Source organism: Aotus nancymaae, unplaced genomic scaffold, assembly GCF_030222135.1.
Source record: "Aotus nancymaae isolate 86718 unplaced genomic scaffold, 86718_ANA_hifiasm-v0.15.2.pri h1tg000059l, whole genome shotgun sequence".
Taxonomy (NCBI): Eukaryota; Metazoa; Chordata; class Mammalia; order Primates; family Aotidae; genus Aotus; species Aotus nancymaae.
Window position 1 is genome coordinate 45,674,833 of NW_026988473.1, and position 26,444 is coordinate 45,701,276.

The following is a 26,444-nucleotide window of genomic DNA, read 5'->3' on the forward strand; positions in this document are numbered from 1 at the left end:
ATCAGTAATAAAGCTGACATATTGATCCCCATCTGTTGGTTTTCTGTGCCCTATTTCTCAATTGGTTCAGAACTTAGGTGAAAAGAGCTGTTATTTAGTGAGCCCCCTAGTGCCTGACTACTATAGGAGATCTCTCAGTCCCTTCCCCTTCTGATATTCTAGGATGCCAGGTCCCACACTCTCTCCAGGGATCCTGAATGCTCTGGTGAAGAAAATCTTGTTTGTTCTCACCAGATCACTGATGTTGCATCTGTGGGAATCAGAAGTATCCGTTGCCCCATGGGCACAGGAGGGAAGATTGCAATCACAAAACATTTCCTTTCTGTTCTCTCCCGAAACAGTGTAATTCTGTGAGGCAGGAATGCAGCCTAGAAACCATTGCATTTTAAAAAGCTTCCTAAGAGCTGTCTACCTTGTTTAATTATCAGGTTCTGTCAGCTGTCTAACCTAAATCTATATGGCTACTCTTGAAGTTATGCCCGCTGTTCTGGAAGTTAGAAATGTCTTAACTTGTATTTGAAAACAGAAAGGACTTCCCTCTTCCCCTTTCCACTGTTTTGTTCTTTTCTGAGTTCTTCATTAATTTTTTTTTTTTTTTTTTTTTGAGATGGAGTCTCACTCTGTCACCCAGGCTGGAGTATAGTGGCATAATCTTGGCTCACTGCAACCTCTGCTGCCCGGGTTCAAGTGATTCTCCTGCCTCAGCCTCCTGAGTAGCTAGGATTACAGGCATCCACCACCATGCCCAGACAATTTTTGTATTTTTAGTAGAGCTGGGGTTTCACTATGTTGGCTAGGCTGGTCTCGAACTCCTGACCTCAAGTGATCCTCCCGCTTCAGCCTCCCAAAGTGCTAGGATTACAGGTGTGAGCCACCGCACCCGGCCCTTCATTAATCTTTAAAACAGCAATAGTCATGGTCCTGGTAAGAGGTGTGGATTAAAGAAAGACCTGTTTGGAGCTCCCAAAACCAGGCCTGGGTGTGACAAGTAGCTCAATTTTCAGAGCTTAGTCCCCTCAGAGCATTAGGTATGCCTCCTTTGGAAAGCTGCTGTAGAGAAGGAAGAGAAAAAATACCCATCACAATTCACCTGAGTGATAGAAGGCTACATAAGTGTTTTCTGTATATTAACCCTCATTCTCAGTTTTCTTGGAATAGTTAATTCTCCCTTCCAGATGATCTAACTTCCATGTCTTTTTTATATAAATAGGTCATATGTGTATCATCTGGCTCCCACTTTGCCCATATAATAAACAAATATTTGTAAATATAATTTTATATTTTTCTCATTAAAAAGAAATAGAAGGCCAGGCATAGTGGCTCATGACTACAATCGCAGCACTTTGGGGAGCCAAGGTGGGAGGATCACGTGAGGAGTTTGACCAGCCTGGGCAACATAGCAAGACCTCGTCTCTACAAAATAATTTAAAAATTAACCAGGTGTGGTGTCACATGCCTGTAGTCCCAGCTACTTGGGAGGCTGGAGTGGCAGGATGGCAGCATGGGGTGGCAGGAGGAAAGGGAAGGGAAGGAAGGAAGGAAGGAGATTGCATTGCATTAAAATTAAAAACATGCACATCCAAGAAATTATAAAGAGAGTAAAAAGACAAGCCATGGAATGAGAGAATATGTTTGCAAATCACATATTTGATAAAGGTTTAATATCTAGAATATTTAAATAACTCCTATAGCTCAACAACAAAAAGACAAACAATCTGATTAAAAAATAGGCAAAAGACTTGAATAGACATTTCTCCAAAGAAGATATGCAAATGGCAAATAAACCTGTGAAAAGATGTTCAACATCATTAGTCATTAGGGAACTGCAAGTCAAAATTACAGTGATTTATCACTTCACACCTACTAGGATGGCTATAATGAAAAAAAAATCTAACAAGTGTTGACAAGACTGTGAAGAAGAAATTAAAACCTTCATACATTGCTAGTGGGAAAGTAAAATGATGCAGCTGCTATGGAAAACAGCGTGTCAGTTCCTCGAAAAATTAAACACAGAATTACCATATGATCCAGCAATTACACAACTATACACCTGAAAACAAGAATTCAAACAGGTACTTGTACACAAATGTTTATAGTGGCATTATTCATAAGAGCCAAAAACTAGAAACAACCCAAATGTTCTTCAACAAGTGAACGAATAGTGTTATATCTATACAAAGGAATATTACCCAACCATTACAAGGAATGAAGTATGAATATGTGCTACAACATGGATAAACTTTGAAACATGCTAAACAAAATAAACCAGACACCAAAAGGCAAATATTATATGATTCTAGTTATATGTAATGTCTAGGATAGGAAAACTCATAGAGACAGAAAGTAGATTGGAGGTTTTCAGGGGCTGGAGGTAGAAGAGAATGGGGAATTATTTTTTAAAAAGACAGAAAATACAAAAGGTACAAAATAAAACTCACCTGTGATTTCACTCCCTAGGATAACTGAGCATCCGCCAGTCTTCATCGTTGTAAAAAAATCTATACTTAGTGACTAAGTACAAGCGCTCCGGAGCTTGGACTTCCTAGGTTCAATATACACTCTGTCATTTAGTAGCTATAGGACATCTCTGTGCTGCAGCTTTTTTGTACAATACAAATAATAACAGAACCCACTCAGATGGTTGATGGATTAAATTGGATAATGCTTTGAGTGGTTAGCACAGTGCTGGGATCCTGGTAAGTGCTCAATAAATGACAGCTTATGTATTAACATATATTGGTAGCTATCTTTGTAACTGTAATTACATTGGATATACTGTTTTGTATCCTACTGTATTTTCCATTTGGGTGGCTATAACAAAATATCTTTTTTTTTTTTTTTGAGAAAGAGTCTTGCTTTGTCACGCAGGCTGGAGTGCAACGGCACGATCTCGGCTCACTGCAACCTCTACCTCCTGGGTTCAAGCGATTCTCCTGTCTCAGCCTCCAGAGTAGCTGGGATTACAGGCATCCACAATCATGCTCAGCTAATTTTTGTAGAGATGGAGTTTCACCATGTTGGCCAGGTTGGTCTTGAACTCCTGATCTCAGGTGATCTGCTCCCCTTGGCCTCCCAAAGTACTGGGATTACAGGCATGAGCCACCACACCTGGCCCAAAATATCTTATTTCTAGTAACTGGCCAGTGGATAAAAATATATATTATCTTAGACTGAGTAATGGTTAAGCAACATAAATGTACTTCTCACAGTTCTTGAGGCTGGGAAGTCCGGGTCAAAATGCTAGCAGATTTCATGTTTGGTGAGGGTTCTCTGCGTTACAGATGGTGACTTCTATGTGTCCCTACGTGGCAGAAGGGGCAAACAAGCTTCTTCAAGCCTCTTTTATAAGGGCACTGTGATGGTTAATACTGAGTGTCAACTTGACTGGATTGAAGGATACAAAATATCCTGGGTATGTCTTTTGAGGGTGTTGCCAAAGGAGATTAACATTTTGAATCAGTGGGCTGGGAAAGGCACCTCACCTTTAATCTAGATGGGCACAATCTAATCAGCTGCCAGTGAGGCTAGAATATAAGGAGGCAGAAAAATGTGAAAGAGAGACTGGCCTAGCCTCCCAGCAACATCTTTCTCTTGCTGGATGCTTCCTGCCCTTGAACATCAGACTACAAGTTCTTTAGTTTAGGAACTCGGACCGGCTCTCCTTCCTCCTCAGTCTGCAGGCAGCCTATTGTGAACCATGTGATTGTGTGAGTTAATACTTAATAAACTGTCCTTTATATATATATATTTCATTAATTCTGTCCCTTTAGGGAAGCCTGACTAATAGAGAGGCACTAACCCCATTCATAAGGGCAGAGCCCTAATAACCTCCTAAAGGCCCCACTTTTTAATGTCATTACATTTAGTATTGAGTTTTAACATATGAATTTGGCGGGGGGGACACAAACATTTAGACCATAGCACCTATCTTTCTCATTTTCTTATAAAAATTATTTTTAAGGGCCACATAGTGGCCATTGCATCATTGATTAATCCAAGTCCCTGTTGTTGAATATTTCAGGAGTTTTCAATATTTCATTATTTAAAAAATGCTATGGTGAGACTGGGCGCAGTGGCTCACGCCTGTAATCCCAGCAGTTTGGGAGGTCAAGGCAAGTGGATCACCTGAGGTCAGGAGTTTGAGACCAGCCTGGCCAACATGGCAAAAGCCTGTATCTACTAAAAATAACAAAAATTAGCTGGATGTGATGGCACACACCTGTAGTCCCAGCTGCTCTGGAGGCTGAGGCATGAGAATCACTTCAACCCAGGAGGCAGAGGTTGCAGTGAGCCAAGACTGAGCCACTGAACTCCAGCCTAGGTGACAGAGTGAGACTCTGTCTCAAAAAAAAAAAAAAAAAAAAAAAAAGGTGATACCTTTGCTTGATTCTTTCTGGTAACTATGCAGAAGAAGGAATGTATGATTTTTGGCCCTGCTCAGACTTCTGGGCTCTTGAGTTCCTAAGACAGTGTGCTACACTGAGATGGATCTCAAGGTGGGAGACAAAAATCTGAGTTCCAGTCATGCTTCTGTTCTGTTTCCAGGTGATGCTGGGGACCACTCTTCTTTCTGTGGGCCTTTGGTTCCCCATCTGTGAAAGGAGAGCTTTAGAGGGAGTGAACTCAAGATGCCTTTTCTGTTGTGGATTTCTCCAGCTCCATTATGGCCTTCCGCAGGGCTGTGTGTGTGCACACGCTTGAGCGTGTGTTTCAATTTCTATTCTTAGCAACGTGATCTTTAAACAAGGAATAGATTTGTGCTTCTGTCTCATCTCAGATGCATGCAGCTCCTGCTGGGCTGTTTCACTCTCTGCCAGCCATTCATTCACGTTAAAAGCAATGGCCCATTAAGGAAATAAGTGGATGATGCTCCTCCATCACCCTTGATAAGCATTGCAGGCTCTGATCTGGGGGCTTGGCCTTCTTTGGCCACCAGATCTTGGCTCTGTCTATGTGCTATAGATGAGGTCAGGGGAGTCTTGATTTTAGTATCTCCCTCTCCACTCTCCCCTCAGATCCTGTCTCTGGGATGGGCCAGGGATGCTGTTTGGTCAATATTGGTTTTTAAAGATGATGAGTAATCAACAATCCAGATGAGACAGGTCATTGTTTGTCCTGAAATAAAAAGTGGACAGGGATGTGTACCCTCCTCTGAGTTCTTGCTGTGGTGGTGTCTTAGAGTCACTTTATTTTATTTTTCTGAGACACAGCCCTGCTCTGTCGCCCAGGCTGGAGTGCAGTGGTGCAATCTCAGCTCACTGCAACCTCTGTCTCCCCGGTTCAACCGATTCTCCTGCCTCAGCCTCCTAAGTAGCTGGGATTATAGGCACACACCATCATGCCTGGCTAATTATTTTGTACTTTTATTAGAGACGGGGTTTCACCATGTTGGCCAGGCTGATCTTGAACTCCTGACCTCAGGTGATCCACCTGCCTTGGCCTCCCAAAGTGCTGGGATTACAGGTATGAGCCACCACATCTGACCGTCACTTTAGATATTCAATATACAAATTCAGATTCTAAGTCTGCATCCTCAGAGGTTCTCATTTAGCAGGTCTGGGGAGAAGACCAGTTTCTTCTTTTAAAGATACTACAGGCTGCCTTTCATGTTCAAATAGGAAAAAATAAATAAATAAAATACACTACAGGGGACTTGGAAGCACATCCTTCATGGAGAACATTGCCATATAGTAGCAGGATTTGCAAGCTCTTAAAGCTCACTAAAGCCAGGCAGGTAACAAATGGGTGGTGTATGAGAGAAGAGTGCTGGTGACTCTGATGAACAGGAGGATCTTACGTTCTCTAAAAGGCAGTCAGTACTTAGCTTTAGCTAGTTGTTGCCAGATAACACCAGTCCAATGTTGCTAGATATTCCACTTAACTTTCCCAAGAAGAGTTAGAAATCCAGATTTGTGAAATATCCTATTTTTAAAAATCAGCAACCAATTCAAAATTTAAACAAAAAATTTGAATTGTAGGCCAAAACATATGCACTGGCCAGATCTGGCTCTGAATTCTGCCTGTTGAAATCTCTTGACAACACTTTAGCTAAACAATCACTCAATTTAAGTCAAAATGATGCAGTCAACAGCTCTCTTGACTGGCAGCATCACACTGCCTCCCTCTGCGATGTGAGGCTCTCCCGGGTTCTGGATAACACCCAGCTTGGCGTGAGGCAAAGTGCTCTGAGCAAGGGAGTCAGGAGACCTGTTTCCTAATCCCTGCTAACAACTTGCTAGGTGACATTGGGAAAGAAATTCTCCCCCTTGCCACAGGATTTCTTTCTATAAAGTAAGGGGGATGATCTCTACTGTTCTTTCCAAGGTTCTAGATCATTCTTTTCATGAAGATTTATGTACTTACTATCTGTCAGCTACTTGAAAAGGAAACTTTTCAGATTAAGTTGAAAATTCACCTTTAATTGGCTTGAGTGACAACTAGTTCTTCCTCTCCCACATTCTCCTGTGTGTCTTCAGTGATTTGTGTTTGCAGGGAAGTTTCTTTTCGCTGTATGCTTTTGGGGGCATTTTCTAAGGGAAAGAGCTCATTTTAGAATAGAAAGTCTGGGTGGGGTGGAGCATATGGACTTTTTGTTTGCTGAATACTATGTTTTGAGTCAAATAAAAAAGTAAAGGAATAGAGTTAATATGGAGAACATACTGAAGTACAAAGTCACTTCCTTGAACTTCACAGTTCAAATAAAACCTTGCAATTGAATCTTTTTTTCTTGTAACTTCTCTGAGATATAATTCACACACAATAAAATTCACCCATATAAAGCATACAATCCAACGTTTTTAGTATATTTACAGAATTGTGCAATCAACAACACTATCTAATTTCAAAACATTTTCAACTCCTCAAAAAGAAACCCCATACCTGCTATTGGTTGCTGTAGTTCTGGCAACCACAAATCTGCTTTCTGAATCTATAGATTTGCCTATTCCGGACCTTTTATATAAACGGAATTATATAATACGTGGTCTTTTGTGTCTGTCTTCTTTCATTTAGCATAATGTTTTCAAGGTTTATCCATGTTGTAGCATGTATCAGGACCTCATTACTTTTTATTGCCAAATAATATTCTATTGTGTGGCTATATGACATTTTGTTTATCCACTCATCAGCTGAGGAACAATTGTTTCCACTTTTTGGCTATTACATATAACAACGCTATGAACATTTACAAACAAGTTTTCATGTGCATATATGTCTTCATTTCTCTCAGGTATAGATAAGTAGGAGAGTAATTGTCAGGTTGGATGATAACTCTACATTTAATCTTTTGAGGAACTGACATACAGTTTTCCATCATTTAACATACCTACCCACAGTGTATGAGGGCTCCAGTTTCTTCACATCTTCATCAACACTCATATAATCTGTCTTTTTAATTTTAGTCATCCTTGAGTGTGTGAAGCAGTATTTCAATGTACTTTTTTTTTTTTTTTGAGACAGGATCTTGCTCTGTCACCCAGGCTGGAGTGCGGTGGCCCCAATCTCGGCTTACTGAAACCTCTGCCTCCTGGGTCCCAGTGATCCTCCTGCCTCCGCCTTCCAAAGTGCAGGGATTACAGACAGGAGCTGCTACAATTTTATTTCGCTTATGATTTTGTGGGTCAAGTGTTCAAGAGGGGCCAGGAGTGATGGATCATGCTTGTAATCCCAGCACTTTTTTTTTGAGCCCGCTCTGTTGTCCAGGTGCAAGTACAGTGGCACAAACTTGGCTCACTGTCACTTCTGTGTTGCAGGCTCAAATGATCCTCTCACCTCAGCCTCCGGAGTGGCTGGGACTACAAGCACGTGCACCACCACTCACAGCTAATTTTTGTAATTTTTTGTATAGAGATGGGATTAGTCATGTTGACCAGGCTGGTCTGGAACTCCTGGGCTCAAGTGATCTGTGTACCTCAGCCTCCCAAAGGTTGGGATTACAGGCGTGAGCCACTACAATTTTATTTTGCTCATGATTTTGTGGGTCAAGTATTCCAGAAGGGCTGGGAGTGCTGGTTCATGCCTGTAATCCCAGCACTTTTTTTTTTTTTTTGAGCTGCTCTGTCACCCAGGCGGTAGGGCAGTGGCACAAACTTGGTTCACTGCAACTTCTGCATCCCAGGCTCAAGTGATCCTCCCACCTCAGCCTCCGGAGTAGCTGGGACTATAAGCCTATGCCACCACTCCTGGCTAAATTTTGTATTTCTAGAAGAGATGGGTTTAGCCATTTTGGCCAGGTTGGTCTGGAACTCCTGGGCTCAAGCGATCCACCCGCCTGGGCTTTCCAAAGTGCTGGGATTATAGGTGTGAGCCATCCCTCCCAGCAATCCCAGCACTTTGGGAGTTTGAGACCAGCCTGGTAACATAGGGAAAACTTGTTTCTAAAAAAAAAAAAAAATTACCTGAGCATGACGGCATGTGCCTGTAGTCCCAGCTGCTAGTGAGGCTGAGGTGGAAGGATCACTTGAGTTCAGAAGTTGGAGGCTTCAGTGAGCCATGATTGTGTCACTGCACTTCAGCCTGGGTGACAGAGGGATCTTGTCTTTCAAAAAAGACAAAAATAAAGTGTATATATATAAAAAATTCAGGAAGGGCTGGGCTGGGTAGATAGTTCTTGCTTGGGGTCTCTCACACAGTTGCAGTCAGACACTAACAGGGGATGCCGTCATTGGAAGGCTCCACTGGGCTGAGTGTCCAAGATGTCTCACTCAGATGGCTGACAGGTGATGCTAGTGATCTCGTGGGAGCTCAGTGGGACTTTTTTTAATTTTAATTGACATGTTGCTCCTGGCCATCAGTGAGAATTTTGACTGGCATTCCTACATGTGGCCTCTGTAGCATGGCAGTCTTATGGTTGTCAAACTTTGTTTCTCCCGGAGTGAGAATACCAAGAGAACAGCTACATGGCCTCTTCTGATCTAGCCTGGGAACTTAGGCAGCATCTCTTCTGCTGCATTCTACTGGTTCCAAGTGAGTTACCAGGTAAATCCAAGAACTTGTAGTCATGTTCCAAAATTGCTGTAAATGCTTCCTATAAATGCTTCCTGTGTACCAGCACTGTTTTATGTGCTTATTTAATGCTTATTAAAAACCCCATGAGGCCGGGGCAGTGACTTGCACCTATAATCCCAGCACTTGGGAGGCCAAGGCAGGAGGATTGCTTGAGGCCAGGAGTTCAAACCCTCACACTCACACTCCTCATATCCAATTACTGAACATTTGTCACCCATAAACATAGCAACTATGACACTGTACTGACACATACAAAATCTGTTACGTTCCGTCTTCCCCATGCAAGCTCAATCACTGTGACTTATTCTCCATGCTCACCCACTGTCCCATTCTTCACGCTGTCACAAGCACACGCCCATCACACACTCAATTACTGTGACACAGCTCTAATCCTCAATCACTGTCACATACTGTTTTTCACACAACTATGGTCACCATCTGTACTCTTAAAGCACGGTATTTACTCTCCTATAAAACTGAGTTAATATGCCAACAGCTCTATTTTTCACACAAGCCGTCACATATTGTATTTTTCCATCCACACAATCCCTGACATACACAATTAGGGTCACACACTCTTACTGCCTTCGTCCCACTCCCAGCTGACACCCACTCCCACACTCGCTCACTGGCTAGGGATTGGAGTAGCCTGTCCGTGGGATTCTGAAGCCTGGGTCACCTCCCGAACCTCAGCCCCAAGCAGCGTGGCCCCTCCCCTCCCCGCCCCCTCATGCATATGCAGCACCTCAGCCAGGCAGCCCGGCCCCCAGACGGCCATTTGTGGCGGCGCTGGAGGCTGCGTTCGGCAAGCGCTGCGGAGACGCGTAGAGGAGCGCGCCCCCCGGCCGCTGCCGCCACTGGCCTGTGCAGTCACCCCACTTCTCCGCGCCTCGGGCGGTACCCAGCCAGCCCCTGGCGCCGCGCCGCCGCGCGGACCTGCCCTCCCGACACCTCCCGCTACTCGCGACCCCCGCCCGGCCGCTCGCCCGCTGCCCGCCGGCCGCACACGTCCCCGGAGCCGGGCCTAGGGCGGGCGGCAGCGGCGGCTTGGCGCAGTCAGGCTGGGCTCTGTGGCGTCCCCATGGCCGCGGCCGGCTGGCGGGACGGCTCCGGCCAGGAGAAGTACCGGCTCGTGGTGGTCGGCGGTGGCGGCGTGGGCAAGTCAGCGCTCACCATTCAGTTCATCCAGGTAACTGGAGCGGGCCTGCCGGGGGCGCCCAGGCGGCGGCGGGCGGGGGCTGGCGCTACCTGTGGCGGGGCGGCCGCCGCGACCTCGCCCCGGAGGCGCCTCGCGGACCGGGGCCGGGGGCGGGAGGGCGTGAGGCCGATTACGCTCCTGCCCTGCGGCCGCGGCGTCGCGCTCCTGCCTCCTCCCGGGCGCGGCGTCGCGGGAGTAGGGCTTCTCAGGAATGTGGTCCGGAGGGCGGAGCTGGCAGGGTGGGAAGCACCGATCCACCTTATCGCTCTGGCCGAGGCCGGAGACCTCCGGGAGAGACTGGGCCACCTAGGCGAGCTTCCTGGTCCGAGGGTCCGGGCGTGGGGCTTGGAGCTGGAGCTGGAGCCCCGCGAGCTGCTTTTCCAGCCGCCTGCGGCCGCGCCTGCACCGTCGAGGCGATCGCTGTGGCAACTTGGCCGCGGCTCCGCGTGGTCTTCAGGCTTCCCCGCGCCGCCTGAGCCGGAGCTGCCCGCTTCAAGCGCTGCGTATTTCTTTGTGTGTGTGTTGTGCTTTTAAGTACTCTCTTAGGTAATATGTCCGGGTGGGAGTGTGCGATAATGCCCCGGGGAAATGGTGGCTTCGAGGAAGTTAAAAATGTTCTCTGGTCGGGTGAGACCATTTCCTAGGAATTCCTGGTGCCTTCCTGCTTCTCGCCTTGCCTAGGTGAAGTTTGGGATGGGCCAGGCTGGGAGGTGACCGAGTCGTGCGTTCTGTTTTCTAACCACCTTCTCCCCCACCCCCAGCCCTCTCTGATTGCTAGAGGCGGAAAGTCTAGGGTTTGTGGTAAAGAAAAGGGAGGTGGAATTCTTCCTTCTTAGAATTTGCTCTTGGGGAGAGGTTTGAGTAATCTTTTTTGGGATTTTTAAAACACAAAGCCCCGATGTCTTCCTGCTTTTGTTAACCTAAAAGGTGTGGCATATGCTGGGAGAGAACGAAGGTACCCTGTTATAACAGGTAACAAGGATATTTTCACAGTATCTAGAGTATGAACGGTAAAATTTTTTTTTCTGATTTCCGTTTCACCCATTTGTTATTAATTGGGATATTTGATTAGCTTATTTCACTTAGTGTTTATAGTGATATTAAAATATTGTTAAAATATTGAGTACTAAAACAAACGTGATTGTCACCTTTCACATTGAGTAAATGAGCAATAATTGTTGCTATAATATTCCCTGGGATTACTGCTGCTAAAACCTTTGTATCCAGGAAGAAAGGATGTTTATGTAATGAGCATTTACAGTATGCTCATTAGTGGGTTAAAAAGAAATCACTGAGCAAGAAGTGAGATTGGTTTAAGTTTAGCAGGCTGCAGAATCAGGGATGCTGTTAGGTTGCTATTTCTCTAGGGCACAGAGAAATTGTACGTAACTAATGGCAAAGCAAAACAATTTATACCTAACCCTTTCTTTGGGGACTAGTCCGATGGCTGGGGGGTAGGGGGTAGAGGAGGAGAAATCTAGAAGTGGGAGAATAATCTTGGGTTCCAATATTGATATTGTTAACTAAAAGATTTAAACTACTAATATTTAATTTTTTTGAGGAAGGGGCCATCTGAATTATTTGTGTCCATGTTAATTAAGGTGTTTGGTCTTTTTGTTTTTGGGGAGTAACATTAAAAGCCATTAAGAAAGCAGTAATCTAATAAATAATATTACATGTTAATTTAATAAATAATATTAAAAGCCATTAAGAAAGCTAACGCCTGTAATCTCCGCACCTTGCAAGGCCGAAGTGGGCAGATCACCTGACGTCAGGAGTTCAAGACCAGCCTGGCCAATATTGGCAAAGCCCCATCTCTACTAAAAATACAAAAATTAGCCTGGCATGGTGGCGAGCACCTGTAGTCCCAGCTACTTGAGAGGATGAGGCAGGAAAATCGCTTGAAGGCGGAGGTTGTGATGAGCCAAGATTGCACCACTGCACTCCCGTCTGAGGCAGAGTGAGACTCTGCCTCAAAAAACAAAAAAAAAGCATTAATTGCTGTTTTCCTAATAATTTGTAGAATTCGTTTGTTGAAGAAATACCTCCACTATGAATAGTATAGTACCTAGATGCTCTAGACCATATCAAAGAAGTAAAGGAAGCAGGTATGCATGAGAAAGACATATATGCATATATGTACTTCAGCGTGTGTGCCTTTTAAAGCTCTGTCATTAATGGGCTATGACAACATGGCCAAAATATTCAGCCTCTCTGAGCCTCAGTTTTCTCACCGGTTGAGTGAGTCTGATTACACATTCTTTATAACTTTTAAATGATGACAAAGATAGTAGCATTACATCTAGCATGTTGTATGTGGTCAGTAATGGTAGGTGTTATCAGTGTTTATGCCTACAATTCTGTAATATGTTTAAATGCAGAGAGAATTCAGACTCAGAAAAGTCAATGTGGAAAAAATTGTTAAAAGCACATTGTAGGCTTGGTGGTAGGGAGAATGGAAACGTCATATTTGGGAGTCATATGGAGGTGGGGGGCAGTGGGATCGATAGTTGATTTGGGACCTATCATCTGGGCTCTGCAAAAAGCAGACTTTTTGGAGAGACAGGAACCCCACCACCTGGATGCAGTCTCAGCTCTACCACTTGCTGTATGTGTAATTTTAGGCAGGTTACTTAACCTCTCTGTACCTCAGTTTTCCCCATCTGTAAAATGGGGAAATATGGTGGACTGCATACAGCTGTACAATTAAATGAATAAACATGCCAAGGACTTAGAACAATGTCTAGTATAGTATATAGTAAAGCTGCATACATTATTTTATTAATTTTAGATTATGGAGCTAAAGTAACTGTTTATATTTACACTTAATAGGGTAACTATTCATTGCCCGACTCCTGGGATGTTAAAATTCATTTCACTATGATTGTTCAGCAGTAGTAACTGGAAGGAGAGAACACAGCAGACTAACCATTTTAATAAGCAAAAGTCAGTTCTCTTTGTAGGAGATTAGATTGGCACAAATTGGTCTTAATTATTTTTTTAAGACTCCTGAAATACTAGGCTGTTTCTACAATTTTCAGTATATATTTGTCTACTATGTAATCTTGAGCAGAAAATAAATTCAAAATTGGGAATGGAAAATTTAAAAACAATGCCTTTTACCCTTTCTTGAATGTAGATTTAGTTGTTACCTTCTATTCATATGAAGAGTTGCAAAATTAGGAAATTAAGGTAATTGAGATACCTTTTTCTTTTTAAAATAAATACAACAAATCATAAAGTAGCCATGATACAATGTAAAGTATTATGTTTAATGAGTATATATATGTACGTGACCTCCTCCTTTCTGTTGCTTATAGTTTTTTGAAAAACTTTAAAAGTTCTCTTGGTAAGCAGAACACCTGAATGATGAGTAAACTCTAGGTAGGAAATGACTTCGAGATAGTACAGAGTGGTTAGGAGAGACTGCTGGGTATGTGGGTCTCAGTCTCTATACGCAGGTGACTTTGAGTAGTCTCTTAATCTGCCTTTATCTCGACTGAGCTTCTGTTTCTTCTCCATGAAATATTGGGTTTGGTTGAACCAATTTCTGCACCTTTGAAATTCTAGGATTTTTTTTTCTCATTTAACTAGCGTGTGTCTTTAGTCAAGTTTCTTAGGTTCTCTAAACCCAAGTTTCACCATTTGAGAAGGGAGAATAATATTAAATAATAGTACCCTTAGGGTTTTTGGAGTAAATAAGATAATGCAGGTAAATCATTCAGCACAGTGCCTTCTACAGAGTAAGTAAGAATTGTTTGCTGGGCATGGTGGCTCACGTCTGTAATCCCAGCATTTTGGGAGGCCGAGGCGGGCGGATCACTTGATTTCAGGAGTTTGAGATCAGCCTGGCCAACAGGGTAAAACCTCACCTCTATTAAAAATACGAAAATTAGCTGGGTGGTGTTGGTGCATGCCTGTAATCCCAGTTATTCGGGAGGCTAAGTCAGGAGAATAACTTGAACCCGGGAGGTGGTGGTTGCAGTGAGCCGAGATTTTGCCTCTGCACTCCAGCCAGGGTGACAGAGTGAGACTCCATCTCAAAAAAAAAAAAAAAAAAAAGAATTGTTACTTGGTTTTATTTGCTGCTATTAGTTCTGTATTTTGGCATTCCTCCAAAACAAAATTTGTAATTTATTCATTTTTTCTTTGACACATAATCTGGTCTATTACTTCAAGTCTTCACTGCACTCTCTTTCCTGCCCCAACCCGATACTCCCTTCCTTACTTCTCTGTGTGATATTCAGATGATGAATGTGGATTCCATTTTGAGTTGGAGAAATTTCTTTTTGTCAGTTTGGAGTTGATTTTAAGAAATAATGAGGTAAGCATTTAATTTTGTGGTTAGTGCTTTATCTGGTAACTCTGAGAAAAGACCATACATGTTTTACAAATTTACAGGGAGAAGTATTCCAGTTTCAGGTTTTTTTTAGCATCTTTTTATTCAATAGTTTGCCAGATTTTGAGGTAGGTAGGGGTTAGCCGATTTCTCACATCTTGAATTTTAGTCAGTCTTATGACCTGTTAATCTGGACCCAGCATTGCTTTTTAAAAGTTTGTCTTTTGCTGAGTGCTTTTTCATTGCTTTTTCCTGGGGCAGAGATCTTAAAGAGATTTGTGTTAATAGTTAATTGATCAACATGTGAAGGTTGTGAGTTTAAATTCCCAAATTGCAGTTCCATTGCTACATCTTGAAGATTTTTCCTGCCATTAGAAACTACACTGTTAACTTTTATCTATGATTTTGAAACTCTAGACATTTTTAGTGTGCAAACTCTTGTTTTACATTCATTTACAAATGAATTGTCAGCATTGAAAAATAAGACACCTGCCCCCAAAGTGGTACCATGCTAAAGGTTTCCTTGTTTGGGGAACAGTTGAAATGGTCCTGCAGGCAATTCCTGGATAAAATTTCTTTTTTTTTTTTTTTGGAAGAAAGAGAAAGGAAAAAAAAATGAAGGAGAGGAAGAAAAAGGAAGAGAAAGAGGGAGAGAGAACGGGAGTATTGCTTTATTGCCTAGGCTAGAATGCAGTCTAGAAATGGGTATTGAAAACCTCTTTTATGCCAATAATTGTGCTTAACAATGGAGACAGGAAGGAATAAGGGAAGAAAATAACAAACAAGCAGCCAACCAATATTTCATTTAAAACTGTAAAATGCTATGCAATTGCTGAGGAGTGATTTACTTCCAATTATGTAGTCACTTTTGGAATAGGTGTGATGTGGTACTGATAAGAATGTATGTTTTGTGTATTTGAAGTGGAGAGTTCTATAAATGTTTATGAAGTTTACTTGTTTCAGGTCTGAGTTCAAGTCCTGGATATCCTTGTTAATTTTCTGTCTCGTTGTTCTGTCTAATATTGACAATGTGATGTTACAGTCTTCCACTATTGTAAGTCTCTTTATAAGTCATTAAGAACTTGTCTCCTGTATTGGGTGCGTATATATTTAGGATTGTTAGCTTTTCTTGTTGCATTGATCCTTTTACCATTATATAATGTCAACTCCTGCTTTTTATTTATTTATTTATTTTTGCTCTCCGTTTGGTTGGTAAATCTTCCTCCATCCCTTTGTTTTGAGTCTTTGTGTATCGTTACATGTGAGATGGGTCTGGATGCAGCATACTGATGGGTTTTGGCTTTTTATCCAGTTTGAATAATAATATATATGAGTTTAATACTGCCATTTGATGCTAGCTGGCTGTTTTGCCCATTAGTTGATGTAAATTCTTCATTATGTTGATGCTGTTTACTTTTTGATTTATTTTTGGAAAGGCTGATACTGGTTGTTCCTTTATATGTGTAGTGCTGCTTTCAGAAGCTCTTATAAAGCAGGCCTGGTGGTGGTGAAATCTCTAAGTACTTGCTTGTTCACAAAAGATTTTATTTTTCTTTCGCTTGTAAAGCTTAGTTTGGCTGGATATGAAATTCTGGGTTGAAAGTTCTTTTCTTTAAGGATGTTGAATATTGGCCCCTACTCTTTTCTAGCTTGTAGGGTTTCTGCTGAGAGATCTGCTGTAAGTCTGATAGGTTTCCCTTTGTGGGTAACCTGACCTTTCTCTCTGGCTGCCCTTAGTATTTTCTCCTTCATTTCAACCCTAATGAATCTGACAATTATGTGCCTTGGGGTTGGTCTTCTTGAGGAATATCTTTGTGGTGTTCTTTGTATTACCTGGAGTTGAATATTGTCCTGCCTTACTAGGTTGGGGAAGTTTTCCTGAATAATCTCCTGAAGAGTATTTTCCAACTTGGATTCATTCTCTTCGTCACATTCAGGTACACCTATCAACCGTAGATTAGGTCTTTTCACATAGTCCCATATTCCTTGGAGACTTTGCTCATTCCTTTTTATCCTTTTTTCTCTAATCTTGTCTTCTCGTTTTATTTCATTAAGTTGGTCTTCGACCTCTAATATCCTTTCTTTATCCTAGATAAAATTTCTATACACTCAGGAAGAACATTTTCTTTATTTTATTTTATTTTTCTTTATTTATTTTTTTTGAGACGGAGTTTTGCTCTTGTTACCCAGGCTGGAGTGCAATGGCGCGATCTCGGCTCACCGCGACTTCCGCCTTCTGGGTTCAAGCAATTCTCCTGCCTCAGCCTCCCAGGTAGCTGGGATTACAGGTGCCCACCACCATGCCTGGCTAATTTACATATATATATATTTTTTCCTTGTTTGGGGAGCAGTTGAAATGGTCCTGCGGGCAATTCCTAGGTAAAATTTCTATACACTCAGGGAAGAGCATTTTCTTTCTTTTCCCTTTCCTTTTCCTTTTCCTTTCCTTTCCCTTTCCCTTTTCCTCCCTTTCTCTTCCCTTTCCTTTTCCTTTTCCTTTACCTTTCCTTTCCTGACGGAGTTTCACTTTTGTTGCTCGGGCTGGAGTGCAGTGGTGCAATCTCGGCTCACTGCAACCTCTGCCTCCTGGGTTCAAGTGATTCTCCTGCCTCAGCCTTCTCACTAGCTGGAATTACAGGGAACCACCACTATGCCCAGCTACTAATTTTTGTATTTTTAGTAGAGACGGGGTTTCACCATGTTGGCCAGGCTGGTCTTAACCTCCTGACCTCATGTGATCCACCCGCCTTGGACTCCCAGAATGTTGGGGTTACAGGCGTGAGCCACCGCACCCAGCTGCATTTGCTTTCATGAATATAATATATAAACCAAACTAAGAAATTAACACTGATTTTGTATTATTATACTATTATCTGATGGGTAGAATTTGTTTGAAATTTGCTAGTTGTCCCAGTGATGTCCTTTATAGTAGAAGAAGATCTCAGATTATCTAATTCATTATTTCCATGTCTTACTTTGGAACGATTCTTTAGTCTCTGTGTTTTATGACATTGACATTTCTAAAGAATACAAATTAGTTACTTGTAGAGTCCCCTCAGTTTGGGTTTGACTGATGAGATTCAGGTTATGCATTTTTTTGAGGGGGGCCAGAAATAACACAGAAATGATGTGTTATTAAGAGACGTAAGATGTATTTATTTGAGCACATACATGCCTTTTGACTCAGCAATCCCAATTCTCAGCATTTACCCTGAAGATACACATCCAACAGTATGAAAATAACATGCACAAGGTTGCAGCATTTTTTTTTTTTTTTTTAAATAAGGGAAGAAAAAAACAAACAGCCAACCAATATTTCATTTAAACCTATGAAATGCTATGCGATTACTGAGGAGTGATTTACTTCCAATTATGTAGTCACTTTTGGAATAGGTGTGAGGTGGTAATGTATGTTTTGTGTATTTGAAGTGGAGAGTTCTATAAATGTTTATTAAGTTTACTTGTTCCGGGTCTGAGTTCAAGTTCTGAATGTCCTTGTTAATTTTCTGTCTCGTTGATCTATAGAATCGTTAGCTCTTCTTGTTACATTAATCCTTTTGCCATTATGTAATGTCCTTCTTTGCCTCTTTTGATCGTTGTTGCTTTAAAGTCTACTTTATCAGAGGCGAGAATTGCATCCCCTGCTTTTTGTTTATTTGTTTATTTTTACTCTCTGGTTGGTAAATCTTCCTCTTCTTTGAGTCTTTGTGTATTGTTGCATGTAAGATGAGTCTGGATGCAGCATACCGATGGGTTTTGGCTTTTTATCCAATTAGAATATATATAAGTTTAATACTGGTATTTGATGCTAACTGGCTGTTTTGCCCATTAGTTGATGTAGATTTTTCATTGTGTTAATGTTCTTGCTTTTTGATATATTTTTGGAAAGGCTGATATTGGTTGTTCCTTTATATGTATAGTGCTTCTTTCAGAAGCTCTTGTAAAGCAGGCCTGGTGGTGGTAAAGTCTCTAAGTACTTGTTTGTTCGCAAAAGATTTAATTTTTCCTTTGGTCATAAAGCTTAGTTTGGCTGGATAGGAAATTCTGGGTTGAAAGTTCTTTTCTTTAAGGATGTTAAATATTGGTCCCCACTCTTTTCTAGCTTGTAGGGTTTCTGCTGAGAGATCTGCTGTAAGTCTGATAGGTTTCCCTTTATGGGTAACCTGACCTTTCTCTCTGGCTGCCCTTAGTATTTTCTCCTTCATTTCAACCCTAATAAATCTGGCAATTATGTGCCTTGGGGTTGGTCTTCTTGAAGAATATCTTTGTGGTGTTCTCTGTATTACCTGGAGTTGAATATTACCCTGCCTTGCTAGGTTGGGAAAGTTTTCCTGAATGATAACCTGAAGAGTATTTTCCAACTTGGATTCATTCTCTTCATTACATTCAGGTACACCTATCAAACGTAAATTAGGTCTTTTCACATAGTCCCATATTTCCTGGAGGCTTTGCTCATTCGTTTTTATCCTTTTTTCTCCAATCTTGTCTTCTCGTTTCATTTCACTGAGCTGGTCCTCGACTTCTGATATCCTTTCTTCTGCTTGATCAATTCGACTGTTTAAACTTGTGCATACTTCGCGAAGTTCTCGTGTTGTGTTTTTCAGCTCCATCAATTCACTTATGTTCCTCTCTAAATTGTCCATTCTCGTTAGCATTTCGTCAAACCTTTTTTCAAGGTTCTTAGTCTCTTTGCATTGGGTTAGAACAAGTTCTTTTAATTCACAGAAGTTTCTTATCACCCACATTTTGAAACCTGCTTCTGTTATTGGAACACACTCGTTCTCCTTTAAGCCTTGTTCCGTTACTGATGAGGAATTGCGATCCCCTGTAGAGGGAGAGGCATTCTGATTTTGAGTATTCTCTGCCTTTTTAGGCTGCTTTCTTCCCTTCATTATATATTTATCCCTCTGTCGTCTTTGTAATTACCGACTTTCTAACTAGGTCTCTGAGCTGACGTCCAACTTTTTGATTCCCAGCGCCAAAATCTGAGCAATCCACTGCACCGGCCAAAACAGCGGTGTTAAGATTGATGGTGCTTTTCTGCCCGGGAATCTCCGGACTCTGCACCAAGAACTGCCGCGCTAAGGCGCCAGCAAAACTGCCGCGCTAAGGCGCCAGCAAAACTGCCGCGCTAAGGCGCCAGCAAAACCTCCGCACCGGCCACAAGAGTTGCCCTGGCGACCCGTGGGGCTCCTCCGCTGGGAATCTCTTGGTCCGTGAGCAACAAATATTCGTCTGAAAGTGTGGTGTCCTTTCGTTCTCTGCACTTTCACTGGGAGCTAGGTGCCCGAGCTGCTAGTGATCAGCCATCTTGGCTCTCTCCTCCTCAGCATTTCTTAATTACAAAAATTACAAGCAACCTACACGATAGGAAAATCCAATGGAGCATTATGCACCTGTGAAAAAGTGTGAGCAAGGGCATGATTAACCGATATGGAGTGCTTTCTTGGATATGTTGTTCAGATGTCTTGGTTTGTTTGTCTTGCTTTCGAACAAGCTAACAAGCTTGTCCAACCCGCAGCCTGCGAGTGGCATGCGGCCCAGGACAGCTTTGAATGAGGCCCAAGACAAATTAATAAAGTTTCTTAAAATATTATGAGGTTTTTTTGCAGTTTTTTAAGCTCATCAGCTATTGTTATTTTAGTGTATTTTATGTGTGACCCAAGACAGTTCTTCCAGCGTGGCTCAGGGAAATCAAAAGATTGGACAACCTAAAGGAATACCTGAGGCTGGGTAATTTATAAAGAAAAGAGGTTTTGTTGGTTCAGAGTTTTTCAGGCTGTACAAGAAGCAGGGTATTAGCATCTACTTCTGGTGAGGGTGTAAAGAAGCTTCCATTCATGACAGAAGGGGAAGGGGAGGGGCGTGTGCAGAGATCACATGGTGAGAGGAAGCAAGCCAGTAGGGAGGCACCCAGGCTCTTTTTAACAACCAGCTGTAGTGGAACTAATAAGTAAGAGCTCATTTATACCCCAGTTCCAGGGAGGGCATTAATCTATTTATGAGGGATTCACCCCCATGACCCAAACACTTTCCATTAAGCCCCACCTCTAACTTTGGGGATCAGATTTCAGTATGAGATTTGGAGGGGTCACAGAAACCAAACCTACAGGATCAGTGAAAAAAGTAAAGTGCCAAAGTATCTACTACTTTGTGTATAGTTTACTACCTTTTGTTTAAGAAAGAAGGAGAAATAAGAAAATACATCTATATTTGTTCATGGGGCAAAAACGAAACACAGGAAAGATTAATTAGAGGTTGATTGATTTCCTAGAGAATGGGTAGTTATGCGGTGGAAAGGATAGAGGGAATGGGGCAGGGACTCTTCTGAGGATACCTTTCTGACTTTTGGAACCATGTTAATGTTTCACATACTGGGTATATCAGCAATAAGCACACCAACAAAATCAAGTGATGAAAAAAAAACACCTTAAGGTGGAGTACAAACAGAAACAAATGAACTGAACCTATTTCAAATGAGTAACAACTACACTGAAGAAGTGAAAAAACAACTAATTTAGGTAACTTTTGATCTTAGTATTTGAACTCTGTCCTCAGGATAAAAACAAAAAGATTGAAATAAACATTGAACTCTAGTTAGTAGAGTTAACTAGAATTTTTGGTTTTTGTTTTTGTCATAGAGGCATGGGTTTGCAATTTTGAAGCAATTGTCTATAGTATTATAAGCAAATAAGTAAATATGTTTTGGAAAATGGGAGCCAGTTTTGACTGTTGGAGAAGGGAGTTACAAAGATAAAAAGGGTGAAGGTTAAAATGAACTCTGATGTTTGATTGGAATTGAAGATAGTGGCATAAATTCATGGTTTTGGAAGTATATAGATATAGAAATAGATCTTATTATGGGTACACATGCCTATATCTGTATGTCTTTTTCCACTCCTGTCTGCTAAGATGGCCAAGAAGCAGTGATACCTCTTCAGCAATGATATCACCTAGCCGTAGATTTTGGTTTCTAAATACCATTAATACTATTCTCTACTGGAAGGAACCTTAGAGAAATGACAGATTCCAGAGTAGGGGAAAGAAAAAATACAAAATATGCTTGGAGCTTCTTGTAGTCTCATAAGATAAGGGAGGGCTCAAAAAAGTAAAATGATGGGATATGTCTAAGAGACATAGGAGACAGACTGGCAAAACTCCCAGTAACTGTCTATAGGGCAGTTTAATCATTGAAATAAATAAGACAGTACTTGTTTATTTCCCATAAAGTAAGGATCTATGATAAATAAATGATCTAGAAGTTCTTCTTGTAGAATTCTGACTAGTGAATGAACATAAAGGAAAAAGTGGAATTAGTAAATTGCCCTTTGGCAATTATAACAGTTGATTTAAGTAAGAACCATAAATGGATCTTAAAACTAGTGGGTAAAAATGGATATTAAAGCTAGTGGCTCATGCCAGTAATCCCAGTGCTTTGGTAGGACAAGACAGGTGGATCACAAGGTCAGGAGATGGAGACCATTCTGATCAACATGATGAAGCCCTGTCTCTACTAAAAATGCAAAAATTAGCTGGGTCTGATGACGGACAATCCCAGCTATTCTGGAGGCCGAGGCGAGAGAATTGCTTGAACCCGGGAGGTGGAGGTTGCTGTGAGTTGAGATTGTGCCACTGCACCCCAACCTGGCAACAGAGTGAGACTCCATCAAATAAATAAGCAAATAAATAAATAAATAAAGCTAGTGGGTTAAAGTTTGAGAGTAGCTGGATGTTAACATAATCTCAAAGTATGTTCTCAGAAGTTACTGTGAATTTTACGGGGGTAAATAACTTTACAGGGGGAAACCTGACACCAACTTGCCCACGTGATTGAAGTTAACATCTTTGATGTTACTCTAGGTAATAATAATGAGCAAAGTTTGTTTTACTTAGTTATGCTAACGAGATCTTGTCTTTATAATTAGCTTAGCCAGTCATTCCTAAAGGAACCAAGCAGAGAGTAAAGGAGACCAGCTTTCTCTCTGTTTAAAAAATATCTTTTCTTAATTTTGTAACCAAATATCTTGGGAGGGAAAGGTTAATAAATTTAGGTTGGGCAGGTAAGGTTTTGGCCAGGAACTTTAATCTTTATTTAGTATAATAACTTCCTTCCTTTGCACCAAGTGTGTCTTTTGCTGTACAGTTTTTGTTTTTTTCTGTGTTCTGTGGTGGTTTTTGGAAAGTAGATAATTTTTTCTACTGGAATGTATCTTAAAAATTATTTTTATTCTTTTTAAAATTTTAAAGACAGGGTCTTGCTCTGGTGCCCAAGTCAGGCTGCAGTGCAGTGTTGTGATCACAGGTCACTGCAGCCTTGGAACTCCTGGGCTCAAATGATCCTCCTACCTCGGCCTGCCAAAGCGCGGACACTACAGGTGTGAGCCACTGTGCCTAAGTTTTTGATTTTTGTAGAGACAGGGTCTTGCTATGTTGCCCAGGCTGGTCTTTAACTTCTGGCCTCAAGTGATCCTCCTGCATTGGCCTCCCAAAGCGCTGGGATTACAGGTGTAAGCTACCCCACCCTGTATAAAATGACATATATATATATATAATTTTTTTTTTTTTTTTTGAGATGGAGTCTTGTTCTGTCACCCAGGCTAGAGTGCAGTGGTGTGATCTTTGCTCACTGCAATCTACACCTCTCAGGTTCAAGCGATTCTCCTACCTCAGCCTCCTGAGTAGCTGGGATTACAGGCGCACACCACCATGCCCGGCTAATTTTTGTATTTTTTTTTTTTTTCCAGTAGAGACGGGGTTTCACCATGCTGGCCAGGCTGGTCACTCCTGACCTCGTGATCCACCTGCCTTGGCCTCCCAAAATGCTGGGATTACAGGAATCAGCCAGTGCGCTCGGCCATGATTTATATTTTTAAACATACTTAATTGGAGAATCAGAATACTAGTGTCTTATTCCTAGTTACAGAAGATGGGAATTTAGCAGTTTTATTTACTCTGTTTCTACTCCTTTCATACATTTTTTTGACTTTATTTACAACAGCCAAAATTGTGAGATTGAGCAGAGTTTGTTTTACTTAGTTATAACACTTAATGAGGGTTTTGCCTTCTGTTTTGTTATTACAATTATAATAGTTTATAATACCTATTGGTATTAATTCCTTTGTCATTAAGGGTTATTTTATTTCTGTCATTCTGCCCAGTTTTAGTGCTTACAAACAATCCTCATGAACAGCTAGGTTTAATTATTTTTAAAATTGTTTCTGTTTATTTAGAGACAGGGTCTTGCTCTGTTGTCCAAGCTGGAGTGCAGTGGCATGATCATAGCTTACTGCAGCCTTGAACTCCTAGGCTCAAGTAACCCTCCTCCTGTTTTAGCCCTCTGAGTAACTAGGACTACAGGTGTATGCCACCATGCCCAGCTAACTTTTTTATTTTTATTTTTTAGAGATGGGGTCTCATTTTGTTGTCCAGGCTGGTCTTAAACTCCTGGCTTTTAGCCATCCTCCCACCCTGGCCTCCTATAGGGCTGGGATTATAGGTGTGAATCACTGTGCCTGGCCTTTTTATTTTTAAATTGACAGATAAAATTATATGTATTTATTATGTACAACATGGTGTTTTGAAGTATATATACACTGTGGAATGACTAAATATTGCTAACATAGGTATTATGTCACATAGTTGTCATTTTTGTGGTGAGAACACTTTTAACATCCATTCACTCAACATTTTTCAAGAGTACAATATAGTGTTATTAACTATAGTTACTGTTTATTTAGAGACAGGGTCTCTACTTTGTACAGCTACTTTTTATTTTGAATTGTGATTTAAAGAACATTTCCAAGTTTTTTTTTTTTTTTACTGAAAACATATCTAAAACATTTTGCATGATAAATGGTGATTTGGCTGGGTATAAAATTATTGGGTCCCAACATTTTTATACAGTAGAGATCCTGCTTTATTTGCTGTCTTTATCTGGCTGGCCTCAAATTTCTGGTCTGCAGAAATAACTTCCCTAGGTGTGTGCTTGCAGCATTCTCTTATCATTGGAAATGGACACATTTATCAGGATATGACTAGAAGTTTTTCTCTGTCACTAGTTTTCCCAGGAAACATTCTCAGGTCTGGGGAGACTGACTTCTCCATTTTTGTATTCATTTTTTCAATTATCTTCTGAAATACCTATTATTTACACATTGATTTTCTGTAACTTTTATAGTACATTGTTTTGAGTTAGCTAATCAAAAGGATAAGATCCTCTCTATTCTAGAAAGATTTATCAAATTTGTCTTCTCCATCCCTGATGAAATTTTCTGGATGTCACACATAATTACTGTCTCCAAAACATATTTAGCGCCCTTGATTTCTCAGTCTGTTATTGAACAATGGTAATGTTCTATTGTCTTTTCTGAAGGCCACAAAATGGGTATTTTTGTAAAGCTTGGTATATTTAATGAAACAACTTCCAGGGAAGTGATTTTTCTTTGTGTGGAAGAGTATATTTGTTTTTCTTCTTCCTTATTAAGAGTTGCTTGTAGCTGTTCTTGGTGTGGGACGTTAAGAGCAGCTGGTCATCTCTCAGAATTGCCTTGGGATACTGAGATTTCTGTTTTGTTTTGGTGCTGAAGAGCAAGTTGACATTGGTGAGCCTCAATTTCTTGGAGAATATCAGTAGCAGAATTTCAACAAATAGGAAATTTTACTAAATCCTATAAATCTTAAGAGCCAAAGACATTCAGCTGAATATGGGCTTTTGGCTGAGAGGTATAATTTTGTAGAATTAGAGATGTTTAAAAGGGATAGTTTTCAAGTTTTTAAATCCTTCACAACTCAGCTTTCTGCACTGAGGCAAGTGGAAGAGTGTATGTGTATTCTTAAAGAAGATTTTGGACTAGAAAACAATTTTTTTCCCCATCTTCTTTTGTTCTTCTGTAGCTCAGACCTTGAACAATGCTCTGTGTCTGGTTCACCTTGACATTATTTTAAACCCTGTAAGCACTAAACTATAAATAAGTATTTAGAGGACTTTATTTGGTATGCTTTGTCTGAATCTGTGCCTCTTAGTTGTATTTGTACATTTTATTCATATTTACATTTTCAGAATCGTAGACTAGGAATACCTTTGTTACATAGAATGAAGCACATAACAAAATATTTGTTACTATTTGCTAGTATCAAGTCTTGAGTAGAGGCCAGGCATGGTGGCTCATGCCTGTAATCCCAGCACTTTAGGAGGCTGAGGAAGGCAGATCACTTGAGGTCAGGAGTTCCAGACCAGTCTGGCTGACATGGTGAAACCCCATCTCTTCTAAAAACAGAAAAAATTAGCCAGGCATAGTGGCATGCACCTATAATCCTGGCTACTCGGAGGCTGAGGCAGGAGAATCGCTTGAAGGCAGGAGAATCGCTTGAACCCAGGAGCAGAGGTTGTAGTGAGACGAGATCATGCCACTGCACTCCAGCCTGGGTGACAAGAGTGAGACTCTGTCTCCAAAAAAAAAAAAAGTCTTGGGTAGGACACAGGAAACAGTGGAAAAAAGAGGCCTTTAGAAAGATGAGTTGTATCTATTACAGTCCCATAGCATCTAGTTACTGAAGAAGGAAACGAGCTGGCTTTCATTTTGTATTTCAGAGTTTCTGTATAATTAAAAAGATCATATGTGACTTATACACTTTGAATCTTGAGTTTTAGAAGTTGATCCGTAGCATTCAGTTTTAGCCAAAATAATAATCCTCTGTGGAGTAGATAGTCCTCTTTTAATTTCTCTCTGGCAATTCTGACTTGGGAAGTGTACAACACTCTGAGAGTAAGTTCTTAAAAGTTCTGACTTTTGTCTTATTTCCCGATGAATTTTCTCCTAATGCCTGTTTTTGGTTAATGACGATGTGGTTGACATTTCAATAGTCAGCAATTTCTTAACTGAAAGGAAGAGAATAGTAAGC

General features: G+C 41.2%; 1 protein-coding gene across 3 annotated transcripts in view; it reads left to right on the forward strand.

The window, feature by feature from the left end:
- The first annotated feature begins 9,774 nt into the window (after positions 1 to 9,774).
- The window catches only part of RRAS2 (RAS related 2), an 85,339-nt gene continuing 68,669 nt past the window's right edge, over positions 9,775 to 26,444 (forward strand). Inside the window, exon 1 of one of the 3 annotated variants that reach the window (XM_021675163.2) lies at positions 9,775 to 10,195. In XM_021675163.2, the coding sequence (XP_021530838.1) occupies positions 10,088 to 10,195 (108 nt within the window). In that variant the 5' untranslated portion in view covers positions 9,775 to 10,087. The other 2 variants (XM_064365148.1, XM_064365149.1) reach the window with 2 other exon arrangements.